Below are 17,328 nucleotides of genomic sequence, written 5' to 3' on the forward strand. Positions count from 1 at the left end.
ATCTGATGGTGTTTTTTTTTTTTTAACTGTTTTTTTTCTAATTGTCGTTCTTCAATTTAAAGAATAAGACCAGAAAATCAATTAGATCCTAATCGGAAATAATGATGAAAAAGAGGGAAATAATACAGGGATATTTCAATTTATGCATTTATTTTTTCAAATTTGATGTATTTCTATTACTATACCCTTAAAAAGATGAAAGAAATTATCTTCAGAGGTCAACCAATGAATAAATATTGTCCAGTTGAAGGTAATTTAAACTCAGTATAAATCCAGGTGTTCAATAGAGGCTTCAGGTGTTCAGAGCATTATTGAACAAACAGCATCATGAACAGGTCCAGAAGAAAGTTGGTTTGCCTGTTATGTTATAACATTAAACAAATTCTAACTTATTAAATGGTACCGTCATATTTATTAGGGAATTTAATGAATAAAACATTAAAAACAAATTCAATGACATCTTTTCATGCTAAAATGCATCAAAAATATTATTCTTAAAACAAAACAAGGATCACCTCCAAATTTATACACACTAGTTGTAATGTATAAAATCTTTCCAATCCCTGTTTTAATAGTTAATCTTGGTTTAAATTTTAAATCAAGCACAAAATCTCAGCAGCCCAGACCGTCAATCTTGTTATCCCATGCTGTCTTTATCCTTTCACTTCAAGAAACACAATCCTCTTGGCCACATTCTCCTCCCCGTATTTTTCCTGCAGCTTCCGACGGCCGACAGGATCGGCTGAAAGCAACAAACTGTCATCACTGCGACTCCAAAATGGCTCAGAAACAGATGAGGGGTTCAAAAGCAAATCAGAGGCAGCAGCGAAGTCTCCGCTGGTCTTTAGCAAAGCTTTGGTCACACTGACCAGGTCCTGGAAAGACAAACAAATTCAATTAAAACTGAATTTTTGCAACAGCGCAGGGCTGGAGGTGAAAACCTGCGACGCTGACCTGGTTGGTCTGGGCCATCAGCTCCCTGATTCGCTGCTTGTCCTCTTCCAACTCCGTCTGAGTTAAAGAAAACGCTGCGTCTTTGTCCTCTGAGCGCTGAGGGTGATGTGGAGCTGCTGAGCCCTCGCCAACCACAGATTGAGAGTCATCTACCTGAGATTCGCTGTCAAATATGAACAGGTGGGCCTTTGAAGGGGAGCTGATGAGCTCTGAAACAGGCAGCTGGACGGACCCGGCATCGGGGGTGTCGGTGTTCGGGATGCAGTTGCTGCTTGAGCTCTGAGTCTGTGGTCCGGCCCCCTGTGTGCTGGGTTCAGCTTCAGAGTTGGGCTGAGCACCCGGTGGATCTGCAGACGAGTCTGAAGGCTGTGGAGCGTCTGCTGATGAAGCTGTAGTTTCAGCTGTAGTTTCAGCTGTAGTTTCAGCATTGTTTAGGAGATCTGGACCTTCATTTTCATCAGACTATAAAAAAACCAGAAGTATTTAAATTTATTAGAATGTTTGGAATGCCAATTGTACTTTTAATGGTGCTTATACACATGCATACATGCAGACATATATATCCTACTTCAAAATCATCTTCAAACTCCTTTGTTGCCATTTCAAGAATTCCCAGCTGCCTTTTCTCTTTTTTCTTTTCTGCTTTCTGCGGGGCTGAACTGGCTTCATCTGGAAAAACAAAAAAACAGATTTCTTATCAAAACAGAATATCCTAAAGGCAAAGTAAGAGATGAAATACACTCTACATTCACCAAACCATCATATATTCATGTCCAACCTGGCTGCACAGTTTTAGTTTCAGCATCGCTGCTGCTATGCTCCACCCGACTCTCCACCTCTGCTGCAGTTTTCTTCCCTCTGGCTTTCTTATGAGGCGGCTCTTCTGCTACTTGGATAGTTAACTTCATGGGAGTTTTAGTTTTTTTCCAGTTTGGTGGGGATGCTGTGGACCGCTCAGCCGCGCTGGAGGCTGATCTCAGTTTCTTCCCGTACGGCTCAGGGGATGAAGATGCTGCCTCCAGTTCCAGCTGCCTGCGCGTTAATCGACGCTGTGGTTCCTCCTGCACCGGGGATGCCTCCAGCTTTTGCTTTGCTCTGTGAGGTGAACTCGTTATAGTTGAGAGTTTGAGCTGATCTGCAGGGGAGTTTTTTGATAAATTCTGTTTTCGTGGGGAAGCAGGCGTAAGAGGTTCATCTTTTTCTGGTTCTGTTGTCTCTGTGCTGGCTTGGTTCTCTGCCTGTTCCTCAGTTTGACAACAGCGAGACGTTTCACCTTCAAAACTCTCCGGTTGAATGTTTATATTTGGTTGTTCCTCTGATGTGTTGCTCTCTTCCACGGTAACAGAGGCTGTTATCGTTATCGGAGTTTCTACCTGTTCAGGTGTGACTGCTGCTGGTATTGACTGGACATCAATCTGTAGGGACAGGAAATACAGTTCCTTTGGTTTGCTTTGAACTCAATGTGCTAATCACATAAAGACATGTCTTCAAATCATGACATGAAATGTCTAAACAAGGTTCTGATTGCCCATGCAGCAGTACCTGTGTCAGATCTGATTCTGCTGAATGAGCAGGATCAGCAGTTGCTTCACAGGGAGATTTTTCAGCATTAGATTCCTGATTGAGCTTTGCCTGAAAGCAGAAATATGAACAGCTACTTATAATCTAAAAATAGCCCACAGCTGGATTTGTTTATTGACACAAAGCTACACTATGGGGTAAATACATTTGCGCTCTGACAGATTTATTCTGTTTTTGCCTTCTTGTCTTGCTTTAAGATCAAATAAATATCAACAGAACTTTGAGTGGCCTAGTCGAAGTCTAGAATCCAACTGAAGTACTCCAGCATTATTTAAAACATTATGTTTATCCTTAGAAAGCCCTTCAATGTGGCTGAATTGAGACAATTCTGCAAAGGCGAGTCAACCGCCTTAGCAGATCTAAAACACTCACTGGAAATAATCAGGAATGTTTAATGACTATTGTTGACGCCACAGGACACACAACCTGATTCTAGATTTCAGGGAAAGTTGTTTTTTTCACTAAGGGCCAGGCTAGTTTAATTATCTCATTTCTCTCTTCATTTTCAAAAAACTCCATTTTACATCAACTCAGATTTCCATCCAATGTTTGTGTTGCCAATAGTTAAAATCCATGTGTACAGCTGAATAGCTACACATTTTTCGGTAACACTTTATTTGAAAGGGTGTGCATAAGACTGACATGACACTCATAAACATGACATAACACCTGTCATGAACATAAATAAGTCTTTATGAATGTTTATGACAGCTGTCAAGAAGTGTCATTTGGTAAATAATGACACTTTTAATGCAAAGTTGCTCTAAAAGTTGCATTAAAAGTCCATTAAAAGTGCCAACTTTGCATAATTTTGTAAATTATGATAATTGAACGCAAAGTTAGCATTTTTAATGGACTTTTAATGCAACTTTTCACTGTAATTACCTCAGTTTTGTTCTCAGGCAGCTTGTTGCTGTCTTCCTTGGTTTCCACCTCTGCAGATGCAGACTGGTTCTTTGATAGCTGGTCTTTGAATCTGGACTTCATAGACTGCCAGCTGTGACTGGTCACCCGCTGCTTCTCCATCTCCTGCCAAAGCCGGTTGCCCCCAGTCTCTGACTTACGCTTGCTGATGAAATTCAGAATGGCAGCATCCTCCTCAGGGGTGTAGGCAATTCTGCCTAATGAAATTTAAGAGAGGGGGATTATAAATAAAAAACATGATACAACTAAATCATTTTAGAAAGTAACTAAACATAAAAATCTGTTTAACCTAATAGAATGAGACATTTTTGTTGATTTAAAATGTATTCATTTAGAATCTTGTACACACCTAGTTTGAGTGAGTTGATGGGGTAAAAGAATTTGCTGAATTTGTCTGAAGTGATCTTGGATGCCATACAATTAAGAGCTTGTGCAAGAATTTCACTATGTATGTTGCAAATATTTTTCCTGGAGATTAGCACTACTAATGTAGCTGGCCCATCTTACAGTATGATATTCTTATTTTGATTATGCAGGTAGGAAATAGGGTATAATTGTTTTGACAATGTTTTTTTTTTATTATATAAATGGTGGAAAATGGATAACTGGGAAACAGTGTGGCATGGGACAATAAGCTAATGAGATTCAGACTATAGTACTTCTAGTCTGAATCACAGATTTCAATCTGAAAAATCTTTCAGATGGGAAGCTAAAGCCTCATGAAAAAAAGTCCATAGTTAAGTGTTGTTGTTGTACCTCCTAACAGTCCAGCACGGCTTCCCCCACTGTTGTTTAATTTTGAAGAGGATCTCTGGATTGCTTTTGGATTCAGTCTATAATCATCTAAATCCAGCTGCTCCTCCTTCTTAATGCAGTCATGAATATACTGGGTGGAAACATACCTGAAAATAAAAATAAATACCAGTGACACAAATAAGAAAAATGTACCATATCACTCTCCTTTAAAGCCACAAAAGTCCTTCCATACTGTTTACTGACTGTACTATATATGTAATGTCAACAGTCCAACACCCACCGATGAGCATCGGATTCAAGAACAGAGCTGTTTTCCTCAGGATCAATCAGCAGGATGGCTCCAGGCACCTGGACTCTACATAACGTCCCTCCTCCAGCTGTGATGAGCGGCTGTAGCTTCCGTTTGTGAGGACCGGGTCGCAGGAAGAAGGACATGGGTTCACCCTCCACAGTCAGGAATAGGACTGGAGAGATAGACTGGGCTGGATCTTTCTGTCTGGATGACATTTTTAAGAAACCTGGAGAAATAAATTAAAATTTATTTAAAAAATGCTGTTAGTAACAAATTGAAGTAGCTACCGCTCCCGACACATTTTTACCATAAATATTTTAGCAAAAATGATTTTTTCTATATGACTTTAACAAAAATATAATGTGTGCAAGTTATGCTCTCAAATTTCTAATTTTTAATCTATTTTTTTCTAACAATCTCACATTTCAAATAAACAGATGAGAGATAGTTATGATTCTCTTTCTCCATTAAGACCAGGGGACAAATTAACAAGATATTAGTTTTGCATATGAACTTTGTTAATACAAGCATAAGCAGTAGTAGTAAAAAAAAAATTGCCACAGATCCACAAAAGCTTTTCTTCATTTTTTAATTTCTCTTGTACCCAACAAGCAAAGAGTTGAAAACCCTTTAAAACAGGAAATGTGAACTCAAGCTGAGGGAAACATATCCTTCAATAAACATCAGTGATTTTCCAAATTACAGTTCCAGATTTTAGTGATCTTCACAATAAATGTGTCTCACATTTAAAATAAAAATCTTCAAGTTCCATATTAGAAGGGCTGTCAGTCGAAAGAGATCTTCTTCAGACAGACTGCTACAGATGCTTCCTGCCGACAACCTTCAGCATATACAACAACGTTTTGAAGACCCTTAGATAATGAGATACAACATTTAAATTCACTGTAAAAAATAATCTGAATTCAGTTTAAACTGGCTAAACACAAAATACTTTGCTAGACAATAACTTTAGTGTATTTGATAAAAATATTTTCTGTATAAAAAAAGACATCGACCTTAAACCAGCCTAAAATGATTTCATGGACAAATTCAACACAACCATAGAGGAACTCGTGCAACAAACAAGTGGGACATTATTGTTTTAACAGAAGTCACTACGTAATTTAAGCATATATAACGCATTAGTTTAGATTATCGCACTGTAATCAACACACATATGAACACATGAAAATAAAAACAAACAAAATACAATTAATTTCTATTTCTACTTCAAATTCAGGCTCACATACAGTTTTCACATAACCGAGGTTCTGTATGCGTTTCCGTTTAAACACCTGCTAAATATTAAATCTGCGCACAATACAGCTGCTTATCAGCTTCCTCAGCTGTTTGCCGATCCACGTTTAAAGCACAAGGAAAACAGAAAAGCGACAGAAGCGTGTTTTGTTTGAAGCGTTCACAGTAGATAATGTTTTCGGTTAACAACCATCAGCTAAATCTGGCTAATTACTTGGTGCTTGACGTAACCCGAATACAAACTGTTACCGAGTTTATATAGCGACTGTTACATGTTGTCAACAGTACATGAAAACACTTTTTAAGTTAAAACCAACTCCAGTACGAACTTACCATGTAATTTGTTGCCTTTCCCGCCCCGAATAAAACCAAAACAAAGCCTACTTCCGGTTTATTTTCTTTTTCGGTGAACTTCAACAAAGTAGCGACAACTTACCGCCCCTAGTGTTTGTATTTATATTACACTAAAATGTGATAATAAATAAATAAATAAATAAATAAATAAATAAATAAATAAATAAATAAATAAATAAATAAATAAATAAATAAATAAATAAATAAATCCGTCATTGATTATATTTGGGAAAGTTGTGGAAAAAATAAAGTTAGGTAATTATGGGGCAGTAATTTATTTTCCGGCCACATGGCGCCATTTTATAGTACAATCAAGTATCTGTGTTACCTTCAGTTGTTATAAAATAAAAATAAAAATGCTTTATATCAATTATAACTTAAAATAAATTTGACTCCTTGAAATTGGTCCTCTGTCTCTTTTAAAGCTCCTGCTCTTTCTAAAACTCCGCTTTCAGGAAGTTATCACAACATTGCTCCTGTATTTACCGTTTAACAATGTTTTTACCAGTGTTGCACTGAAAAGTAGCTTGTCTAATGAACTCAGCAGATGTGCAGTTCCACCAATAACTGCTACTGGCTAGTCTGAAGGAGCTGAGTGAAGGAGTCATGGGAAGAGCTGCTCTGTGAGGCGGAAGCTTAGAAGCTGCAACTCCAAGAAGGAGCTGATTCTAGAAGGCAGCGCTAGGTCCACCCACGGGTTTTGCACAGCTGAATTGTTGTCTTGAAAGATTAAAGGATTTCTCAAACATGCATGAAGGAATCATGTCAACATTGTTTTTATGAGGAATTAACATTGTAACATGATGTAAAACTCAAAAAAAGTCAATTTTACATAACACTGCCCTTTAAGAGATGTAATGAAAATAAGTATTATAAAGGGTCTATAGGATTTATTGCTACACGTTGGCTGAGATTGGAGCCCTTTCATCAAAAAAGTTTATTTTTTCAGAGAGCGTAAATGATAAATAAATATGCATCAGACTAGAGAATACAGTTCTAGAGAATTCATGTTAACCACCCGGAGAGAAAAATGATCCAAATTAGGTGCAAACTTGCTCCATCTAAGAAAAATGACACCTCTGGAACAAAAAAAATAGGAACTCTGTTAGTTCAGTGTGAGACACTCCTTCTGATCAGACCCCAGAGGCTTTATCTGAGATGAATTACTGCCCCACTGATTTCAACACCTCATTATAAACACATTTCAGTTGCTTAAAACCAAACCTGATGTGTAAAACACAAACACAGTTCTCTTTTTATAGAATCTCATGTGATTAAGTCCAGCCAGTGTCAGTGTTGTGGGGACATGAGTAATTTTTGGTTTGTGGAGACTAAAGCTGTAACAATCTGATGACATGCACATGGTTTTTCTGCAGCATAGTGGAAAACTTTGACCTCTGATTGTGCATTTCCCCTTTTTTCTTCCAGTTTTACAAACTTGCTAAGCTTTCTAAAACTTTCCTTTTCGTTGTCTCAGTGCAGAGCAGAAAAATAAAAGTAAAGGATTTTTTTGTTTGGTTTTATGAGATTTTACGTTTAGTATTTTTTTTATAGAAATGTATCAATATTAAATCTAACTTTATACTTGTGAGGACAATGGACTGAAACGTCTTTAAAAAGAGACAAGGAGTCAGACTGACATCCTCTCTAGTTGTTGAGAGAGTCCTATCCAAAGAGTGAGAGAAAGATATAGCTCAATAACTCCAGGTGAGCGAAATCCTGTGTAATGGCTGCTGTGAAAAGTGTTAGAAGAAAAAAAAATTAAGGCCCTTCCCTGGTAATTCTTTCATATTAGTAACCACATTAGGTGAAAACATTTTCATAGTGAAAATAGCTAGTTTGGTAGTCTCCATATTTTTGTTATTTCAGCTCATTACCTATATTTGTAGATAGTAATGTAAATATGTAAATCAGGGCTTGATTTATACTTTGATCCCAGTAGTAGCTGATGATGTTATGATCATTTTTATGTGACAAACTCCATGCAAACTGACCCCAGGTCAGAATTTGAACCAAGGTCCTTCTTGGTGCAAGGCAGTGTCACTGTGCATCTCCATCTTATAAGATGATTATATAAAAAGAAAGAAAAAGAAAGGAACAAGAGAAAGAAGATAATAAATAGAGCTCACATGTAGAAAAATAAAATACAACTTATTTACAGGTCAGTCTGAACTAAGAACATTGTTTATATCAAAAATAGAGGGGTCAAAATCATCTTTTTCCTTTGTTTTTATTTTTAAAGCAAAAGAAAATGAACTCTAAATGAATTTGAAAACTAATTCTTCTAGCTGCTGGTCCAGTCTGTCAATAAACAACATTTTAACATAAACAGTATCATGATCAATCTTCCAGTCTTACGAAGCAGTGTGCTAAACAGTCAAAATATTACTTTCGCTTTGTGAGGAAAATGTCGAGGTTATGGGAATGAATCGCGTTGGTCGGTTCCCCTGACCTTCCCTCCCTCTCAGTCTTGCATGTCCACTGCATTATTGTTTCTGGCCTCCACTGCTCTTCTCTCTCAGCAGCCCAACCAGCTGCAACAATACAACAGCCACTCCACCGCATCAAGACGTGTTTACCCACAATCTGTAACAAGTAAATGAATGGGCAGATATTTATTTCTTCATGCTGATTTTAATCTATCTGTGACCTGAAACAATCAACCCATTCCTGAGCCAATATCCCAACGACGTTTAGGTCGTCTGTACAGATAAGAGTGAACATTAATCTCCCACAGGATCAGCAGCTGCGGAGTTGACACAGCTGACAGTTTGGTTAAGGTCAGGACACTCCTTCTGTTGTGAGCCTTGAAAGTGAGTGTCAGCAGAGGGAGGTGTTGTATCATTTACATGAACAGTGAAGCATTTATATATACTGTTTATGCATAAAAAAAGTTTTTCATTATTATTTTTTTCTATATGAAGAATCTTCAATAGATGATGTCAGTTAGTAGAACTCTAGTTAATTTACTCTCTATATCACTAACTTTTGAAAAATCTTCAAAGAATTATTTTTCTCTCAATTTTCCACAAATCTCAAGAAATAGGTAAAAATAGCTAAGCTGTAGATATTAGATGTTATGATATTAGACTCTCCAAGCCTTTAGTACTAGATAAAGTGTTGACGTGACACAGTTGAAACTACTTAAGAACAAACTATAAATGACATATTTCTCACTTTCGTTCACTTAATTAGTGGTGAAGCAACATGTTGGGAGAAATGTACCTGACGAACTGCATTGTACGTGACGTGTCAAACATTTTTTCTTGGCTGCAGCATGGCAGTTAAACACAATGTTCTACATGTTCTACATGTTCTACATGTTCTACATGTTCTACGTGCCGTCGTTTGGCTTCCTACGAATTTTCACGTCATCTTGCCATCTAATTTCTGGTCACGGATTAACATGATGCATGTCGGTGGGAAAGCCAACAACAGTTAGAGCAGATTTACTGTAGGGTTAGGGTTAGGGTTCCTAAAGAACAGAAACTTTTTTCAGATCAATGGTCCAGATGACTGATCAGATTTGGAATATTTTAAGGAATTAACTTCAGTAATCTTGTTAGATCAATGAATGAAATCAGGAAGCACCCACGACAGTGTCCTCAGGAAACTGTGTCTTGCAATTAGAAAGTGAATGGAAATGCATTTGACTCCAGCTTTACCTGAGGGCATGACTTGCACATGTCTAGGAATTTCAAAACATTGTCACATACATTGAGCTGAATAATTTTGCTGCAGCACAAAAGATTAGTCACTGATGTCAGACTGTAAATTTAAACTATGATTCTGACGTCATCATTCATAAACATGGAAGACCTGTTTGGAACAAAAAAAAGAGAACATACTAATATCCCAGTATCTATGAAAGCAACGATTAAAACATAAAGCACTTTTTTTTCCTTCAAAATGTTGCATGTGGTAAACAATTAAACATTTTTATTTTGCACAGGCAAGTCCTACCGGATGCAACCCAATTTTCTGTGGAATAATGGTGCTGCTTTTCCTTGTTATTCTTGATTTACCGGAACAATATTGTTTCCCTGTACAGCTCATGTGAAAAAAATTAAAAGTGAAAAGGCTCTTTCATGAGAGCCAAATTCTAGAGAGTGCTGGAGTCTCTGCTCAATAACAGACCGGAAAAGGTTGCCCTACCCCAAGGAGGTGAATGAGAATCCAACGATAGCTATCATAGTTAGAGCCACTTCTGTCACTGAGCTGTTATTTTGATCTTGTAAAGGCAAAGTTTGCTTAAGTGCATATGAGTCACTCAATCCGTGCCTTATTTTGTTCCACTTGTAAGTATGGTGGTTATGTAAAACTGAATTTTTGAAAGTAATGTATCAAACACTTGACGCATATAAAGCAGTATTTTAAATCAGTTCTTGAGTTTAACACCTTAACATAAATTCGTGGGGAGTTTTCTATACAAGTATCAGATTTGATGAATTAACATCTTCAAATATATTTTCATTAGCACACTGCCAGATGTATCACTTCAATATTAAATATTGAAGCCTGAATAAGGAAACAGATATTATGTATTTTAAACCTGGCAAAGGTTTGAGTAAAAGGTCTCTTATACTCAAAAACATATAATAAAAGAAACAAACAAACAAAAAAACTGGCATTTCTTAAGGATCTTAAACAAAAACAAAGCTTCCTTGTACAAATCACACAGGCTTTCTTTGGACGTAGCTTAGTCTGGTCAACAGAAATATGCTTTCTGAATATTATTTAGTGGATCTGTGCAGGAATCTTGGCAGAGCTCAGTCAGCAGAGACTGGATCCAACAAAATGAGGATATGCTGACTCAACATTAAATAAATAACACAGTTAATTACCGTCACCGTCCGCCGTCCACGGAGATTCTCCAGCTCTGAGCCAGAAACCCCCCACTGTACTGTGCCAATACAAAGACTTATTTTTAGAACCAAACTTCTCCTTCCTTCTGTTTCTCACGTCCTACAGGATCTTCTCCCAACAGTTCAGCTGAGTTTCCCCTGCTAACAGCTCACTTACTCATCCTGGACAGATAGATATGTTCCTATTAAAACCTGGGAAACATCAACACTGGTTGAGGAGGCCAGGGATGATTTATTTTCACAAAAGGTTAAAAGAGTATTTCTCTTTTTATTTTCTTTTTAAATAATACAAATACTGGTTCGCATTTTTAATGGAAATATTTTTGTATTCTCGCTGAGGGAAAAGTCCAAGAAACATACTGTAATTTAACTTGTTCCTCCCTCACTAAAAAGAAAACAATTAGGATTTTATGAAAAGTAACATGTGACTTCCCTTAATCAGGATCAAGTTTTCTTCTTTTTGTCTTATTATACAAATATATCTTATCCAGACATTAATTTACAGGGACAAGTGGCACATTCTAATGCAGTGAGTGAATTTCTTTGGATTTGACATGGTAATCATGATGTTCAGTACTGATTAATAGACTGGGAAAGCAGATAGGATTCTCTATTGATGCGCAAAATTGGTTGAAATCCTCTACCTGCCATTGTGGAACTAGTCGGGTAAAAACAAGCCCCTTGTCCTAAGCTATTTGCTTCCTACAGAGGGTCTCGGCTCTCGGCTGTTGAGAAACAATTGCTTCCTAGAGGTATGGAATATGTTTAGGTTTTTCATTTTATCCGATTGGTGACGTGTTTTGTGGCATATGTAATGTGGAAGTATGCTAAGAAGCTTGCTGGAAATTGCCTGTGCTGTAAACATACATCTTCCACTGCAAAGAGATAAGTGCTAATCTGAACGAAGCGGCTGTTAATGTTAATTCAATATTTTAAGCTTGACCAACACGGACTGAACAGCTTCGTTTTAGTTTCTCCTCTGTCTTTGCTAAAACTACAAGCAGACTACAATTCTGGAAATAAACATCACACTTCACAACTTCTCCTTCTGTTCACTGTCTGACCCTGTAGAAATCTGCCGGAGACAATTCAAGTCAAAGGGAGAAAGCCCAGACTGTGCTGTAAATGAGAATGTTTTTTCAAGTGAAACTGCACAGGAAGGCAATGGCCAGGTTATTGTGGAAATACTTTGTATCATTTTGTGATTACAAATTACATGCAAGTGTTCCTCAAGTCTAAGTTCTCATGTAAATTTTATGAAACATCTATTGGTCTCATTTTGAGTTTATTACATTTTATTTTATGACATACACGTTATACAGTTACTGTTTTTTTTACATTTTTGTTTGAAAACTGGTGTAGCTGTTTATCGGTTCAGTAGAAGTTCAATTAGGACTTTTTTGAGGGTTCCTATGAATGTTTTTCGTCCTTGGGGGGAAAAAAACAAACAAAACTATCTTGTTTTGCTGATGAGTTCTTGATCAAAAAGTCAATAAAACATGTTCCCAAACTGTACAGCTAAACTAACCAAAAATTAACTCACAGTTTTAATTTGAATAAATACGTTGGAGTGCTATTTTCTGTTTCTCCAAACTCACAGCAATCTAACAATTCTCTTTTTTGAACCATTCAAACAACTTTTCTTGAACCTTTTTTAAATGTTTCTCAGGTTTTCTGGCAACACAGTTGTACATTTTGGCTTACCTTAACAGTTCTCATGCTAGGTTTTATGTTAAGTTGCTTCAAGAGAAAATACTCCTTTAAAGCCACTGACCTCAGCAGCAACATACCAAAACATGGAAAAACTTCTTGGAGGTTTTTGCAACATAAATATAAAAAAAATAAGACTAAAACAGTATTAACACATTTCTGAATGGTTGTCCTGGTTAACTGTCTAGAAAATGAATGAAAGACATCTTTTTCTATTCAGTAATATTTAATTTCAATGCTGGAGAAAGTAAAATAAAAGTTATTGGGGAAACTTTTGCCCATGACACGTTGAATAAGCAGAATGAGCTTGAAAGCTGTGAGCAAGAGGAAACGTGGTGCAAATTAATAATGAATTGAATTTCTTTCAAACTTTTAATTATACTATCCACATTCAATCACACCCACATTCATGCATTCAGTGTTTTGTTGAGGGGAGCATCAACATGTAACACGAAGCAGGAAGCTTGAATAAAACCTCCAGATTGCAACACAATTACCGTATCCACTGATCAACAGTCGCCCACAGGACACAAAACAAGTTTAACTAACTTCAAATATTCTCGTCAAACACAACAGAATTTTAACAAGTTCACCAGAATCCAAACTGTTTATGATCTACATGACTCAGTGCTACGGTGCGTTCACACCAAACACGTCATGCATGTCAAAAACACGTCCGACGCTTCAGGTTCGACGCATGTCGCTTGACATTTTGCTCGACACCAACCTCGCTTCGCACTTCTGGTTTAAATTCAAGTCTATGTGGAGGCGCGTCGAGGGCACAACAGACATGTCAAAATAGCTTGAGAAGTTCTTTTCAGTTGTCGGCCTATTTGTTGGACTCGCTTGACGCGATTAAACGTGAAAAATGCTTCAAATCGCTCCTAGCAAAATGCGTTTGGTGTGAACGCACCACTAGGCCTATATCAGTGGTTCTCTAACCTGATTCTCAAGTGCCCCAGGTGTTTCTTTACTTTCAAATAACTGGCTTGAATGAATGGCTTCTGGAGCATTTGGTGGCTGTCATGCAATTATTTGAATCGGATGTGCCTGAACAGAGACACATCTAAAACATGCGGGGCAGGAGTGCATGAGGACCAGGTTTGGAAATACAGACCAATGCAATACAAGAGAAAAAAGAAACATTGATTGATTAGAGATATATACATATTTTTAAGAGCTTCGGTACTGTACACCGAGGGAATTGTCTAATGTAGTTCAGATTGAACTTGACATAAATAGGAATTGAGAGTCCTGGCTGACTTCCCTGACATCAAGCACCTGGCATGAGTCAGAAAAACAACATGCAATGACAACCTGACCAGACAGCTGAGGAAGCTTTGTGCAAATGAAAGTTTATGAAAGTGACCCGGTGTCTCGCTGGGTTAAAGTTTAATGTCCGGAGTTTGAATGTTACTCTGACCTCTGCTTTGCACGCTATCTCTCCTGTAAGCTATTCTACCCAAACTCTCTAAGCTGTGAAAAGTACAAAATGGCATGAAAAAGCTTTAAGCTCTAACCAGAAGAAAGCATTAAATCTAAAAAACACAACCTTCATAAAGTAAACCAACTTCCCTTCCTGCACATGAAATTAGAGCCCACAGACTCCGGTCTTCCGGCCTAGCATAGTTCAGATGTTGCAATGGCAGCAGCGGGGGTGTGTGTGTGTGTGTGTGCGTGTGCATGTGTGTGTGTGTTTAGAAGTATTTGGTAATAGGCAAGGAAGACAGCTGATGTCATGACTGTAAAACTAGATTTGAAAGTGTCTGAGCAATGCCTCCAAGGAAGATATTTGGAAATAGTTTGAACTGCAATGACCTGAGCCAAATATTCTGATGCACACTTTCTTGCCTTTGTACAGACGTTAAATGCAAAAGAAAAGAAAAAAACATTGTTCAAATGTGACCGCAAAAGACTTGAGATCGGGCCAGATATTCATCTTCCAGCTTTATTATACTAAAGTGATGGTTATAGATAGTTGAAAACAGCGTTGATGCACTGTTGATTGTCCTTAAGCAAGAAACAGACTCCAAGTAAAAAAAGTTAGAAAATATTTTATTTACAGGTAATTTCTCACTCTTTATCTCCCTAGTAGGTAAGAATCCAGTCTTTTTGCCTGCACAAAAAAATGGACTGAAATAGATACAAAATAATTTCACATTGAAAAATTAGAACTCAACCAAGTTGCTGAATCTAAAGGCTCAAAAGCAAGTTTGGTTTAAGAATTTCATACAAATGGAAACAAAAAGAGAGATTACATATATTATACATTGAATATGTACAATATGCTTAAGAACAACATTGGATCTTTTTTTAAAAAAGCTAAACATTCGATCATTAAGGCGTATTTTAAAGCCAACAACATTCCTGCTGTGTGCCCTCTGTTAGCTCACACTTACTTTCTCACAGTTTCTAAGCGGTGTGCAGGACCAGAATAAGTTATAAGCACTAATCTGATTTCTGTTTTTGGATGCAGCTGATTAAAATGAGATAGCACCTTCACCCTGATGCCAAAACAGAAAACGACTGTGCGCAATTTTACGCGTGTGAGCGTTCATGCGTTTGTGCGTGTTCGCAGAGAGACTGATGTATGTACGTGCACTGCTGATCTCTGTGGATGGCTGTGAAGAAACAAGCCGCACGACAAGTGCTGTATGCGGCAAGGCGTGAAAAATGTTTCCCTTTAAGGCACGTGAAGCTTTAACAGTGATGAAGCATGAAGAATTTTTGCGTCAAGTTTGCCAAATGACGGTTCCCTCTCTTTCTGTTAGTCATCGGCACTTTGCTGCAAAAGGTGGTAGTTTCGTACTGAAGTTGGCAGACAGCCCGTAATGAAATGTTCGGGCTCTGTGGTAGACAAATGACTGTGCGCCACACATTAATCACATTGAGACTGTCTAGAAACAGATAAAAAAAAAAATTCATTTCTTTTCTTGATTTTCTCTTCCTGTTCTTCTCCACCTTCTGCTAAATGATTAATTTCAATTCATGATTTAACCGTCTCGGTTTTTCTTCACATTGCAGCGCTTGTCCTCTTTTCCTTTTGAGCTCTAGTACAAGTCCTTCATGATCTCTTGCAGCAAAGGGTGTAGGAGCATATCCACCTCGGTCTGCTTCAGCAGCTCGATGAGGTGCACGTGGTCAGTGACTATCTGACGCAGGTCCGTCATCTTCTGGAGCAGCTTGGCAAACAGCTGCAGGGAGTCTGGATGGCTGAGCTTCAGTTGCAGCTCCAGCGAATGGAGCACCGTCTCCTGAAGCTGCTCGATGGGCTTCACGTTCAGCAGGCCGGGCCGGTCTGGACGGGACGGGGCGCAGAGACACAGGGGATCAATTAGTAACAGACCTCACACATGGAGTTCACCTCCATGTAATTTCATCCCTATGTAATGTGAAAGTCTCAGAAGTTTCTTGGAGAACATTAATTCATAAAAAACCTCACAAAGACCAAGGGACACACCAGACAGGTTAGAAAAAATGTTGTAGGGAAAGTTAAAGCAGGGTTAGGATATGAGGTAATACATTTTAAGCATCCCATGGTGTAATGCTCTGCATAGTTAGGCTATTTAGCTGCCAATTTATGATTTAATGCACCTTGCTGTGTTTCCTTAGGTAGAGAAAATTTTAACCAATTTGAACTTGGCTGCATTGTTGATAAGTCGGATAAATTGGATTGTATGTATGATTGGATTGAATTGTTTTTTTTTTTTTTGTTTTTTTTTGTAAAGTGAATTAAGGTGGAGTGTTGTGAGTTGGCACAATATAGATAAACTGAATTGAAGACATAAAACATGGAGTCCTAAATGTAGTGAAATCAGTTCTTATTAGCGAGATGGTTTTCTGTTTTGTACAAAAATCTGCTTATTAAGCCATAATCAGTCATTTAAGTTAATAATTAGCTCATTGTTGGATTTTAATCTTAATAATGTTCAAAGTCAGGCTTTTATCAAGTAGATCTGCAATAATAATCAGCAAGACTGGACAAACTCATAAGGCTCTGTTCAGATATGAGAGATTGCCTAATTACACATGAGTAAAACGCTTTGACTTCCTGATGTTTGCTTCTAAGAAACTCAACTCATAAGTGTGAGGATGGAAGACCAAAAGTTTCACGCCTTTTCCCACCAATACTTTTCCTTTTACTCTAAATCTTCACAGCTAGTACAGAAACGTGCACAAGTGGGAGCTGCGTGATTGTTGTTCACTCCTGTGGTCGTCTCTGAAACCTCACCTCTCTTGACGTTTCTCCCTCATCACAAGTGCAACTTTTGCAGTTATTGATCCCTGACTCTTGTGATGCAGTGTTTTATTTATTCTGGCTTGAAACACATTCTTTTACCTTTAAAAGTAAAAGAAAGGTAAAAGTACCTCAATAAACGGGTTAAGGCTGTCCAACGATAACATGTTTATCACTAACGGATGATAAGATGTGGACAGGAGATACCTGAGGTCTTTGTGTGGACATAACGTCTTTTTTTTCAATAAAAAGAAACATTTTCACTGGCAGTAAATGGAAGATAAATATTACATTTAAGACATTTTTGCATAGAGATGAAATAAATGAATTGGGGTATTACATACAATTTTGAAACATATTGTTTTAACAGGAAGTGGTTTGCTTCGCTTTGGTGTAAA

At 37.6% G+C, this 17,328-nt stretch overlaps 2 protein-coding genes across 5 annotated transcripts in view; both read right to left on the reverse strand.

The window, feature by feature from the left end:
• Nucleotides 1-133: 133 nt before the first annotated feature.
• Nucleotides 134-6,533, reverse strand: terf2ip (telomeric repeat binding factor 2, interacting protein). 2 transcript variants are annotated; one of them, XM_014997026.2, is made up of 9 exons: nt 6,098-6,533; nt 4,496-4,733; nt 4,216-4,361; nt 3,421-3,656; nt 2,497-2,586; nt 1,733-2,369; nt 1,523-1,623; nt 955-1,416; nt 134-875 (listed from the first exon to the last, which is right to left on the reverse strand). In XM_014997026.2, the coding sequence occupies exons 2-9, from the start codon at nt 4,720-4,722 to the stop codon at nt 654-656; spliced, it is 2,121 nt and encodes a 706-aa protein (XP_014852512.2). In that variant the 5' UTR covers nt 4,723-4,733; nt 6,098-6,533; the 3' UTR covers nt 134-653. The 2 variants fall into 2 exon arrangements, with proteins under 2 accessions (XP_014852512.2, XP_087861838.1); XM_088005712.1 differs by lacking the exon at nt 6,098-6,533 and adding an exon at nt 5,252-5,544.
• Nucleotides 6,534-14,727: 8,194 nt separating this feature from the next.
• pparg (peroxisome proliferator-activated receptor gamma) overlaps nt 14,728-17,328 on the reverse strand; it is a 43,730-nt gene continuing 41,129 nt past the window's right edge. For all 3 annotated transcript variants that reach the window (XM_014997023.2, XM_014997022.2, XM_014997025.2), the window contains exon 9: nt 14,728-15,991. In XM_014997023.2, the coding sequence (XP_014852509.2) occupies nt 15,744-15,991 (248 nt within the window). In that variant the 3' untranslated portion in view covers nt 14,728-15,743. The remainder of the gene's footprint in view (nt 15,992-17,328) is intronic.

The sequence above is a fragment of the Poecilia mexicana genome, unplaced genomic scaffold, assembly GCF_051168715.1.
Source record: "Poecilia mexicana isolate PSO_F unplaced genomic scaffold, ASM5116871v1 scaffold_5, whole genome shotgun sequence".
In the NCBI taxonomy this organism is placed as follows: domain Eukaryota; kingdom Metazoa; phylum Chordata; class Actinopteri; order Cyprinodontiformes; family Poeciliidae; genus Poecilia; species Poecilia mexicana.

What these genes read in the sequence shown, in the direction of transcription:
- terf2ip (XM_088005712.1), bottom strand. Translation starts at nt 5,279, where the DNA reads ATGGAACTTGAAGATTTTTATTTTAAAT. An exon ending in CCGTGCTGGACTGTTAGGAG is followed by an intron (nt 3,657 to 4,215) that starts GTACAACAACAA and finishes AAATTTCATTAG; the next exon opens with GCAGAATTGCCTACACCCCT. An exon ending in AGTTTGAAGATGATTTTGAA is followed by an intron (nt 1,417 to 1,522) that starts GTAGGATATATA and finishes GTTTTTTTATAG; the next exon opens with TCTGATGAAAATGAAGGTCC.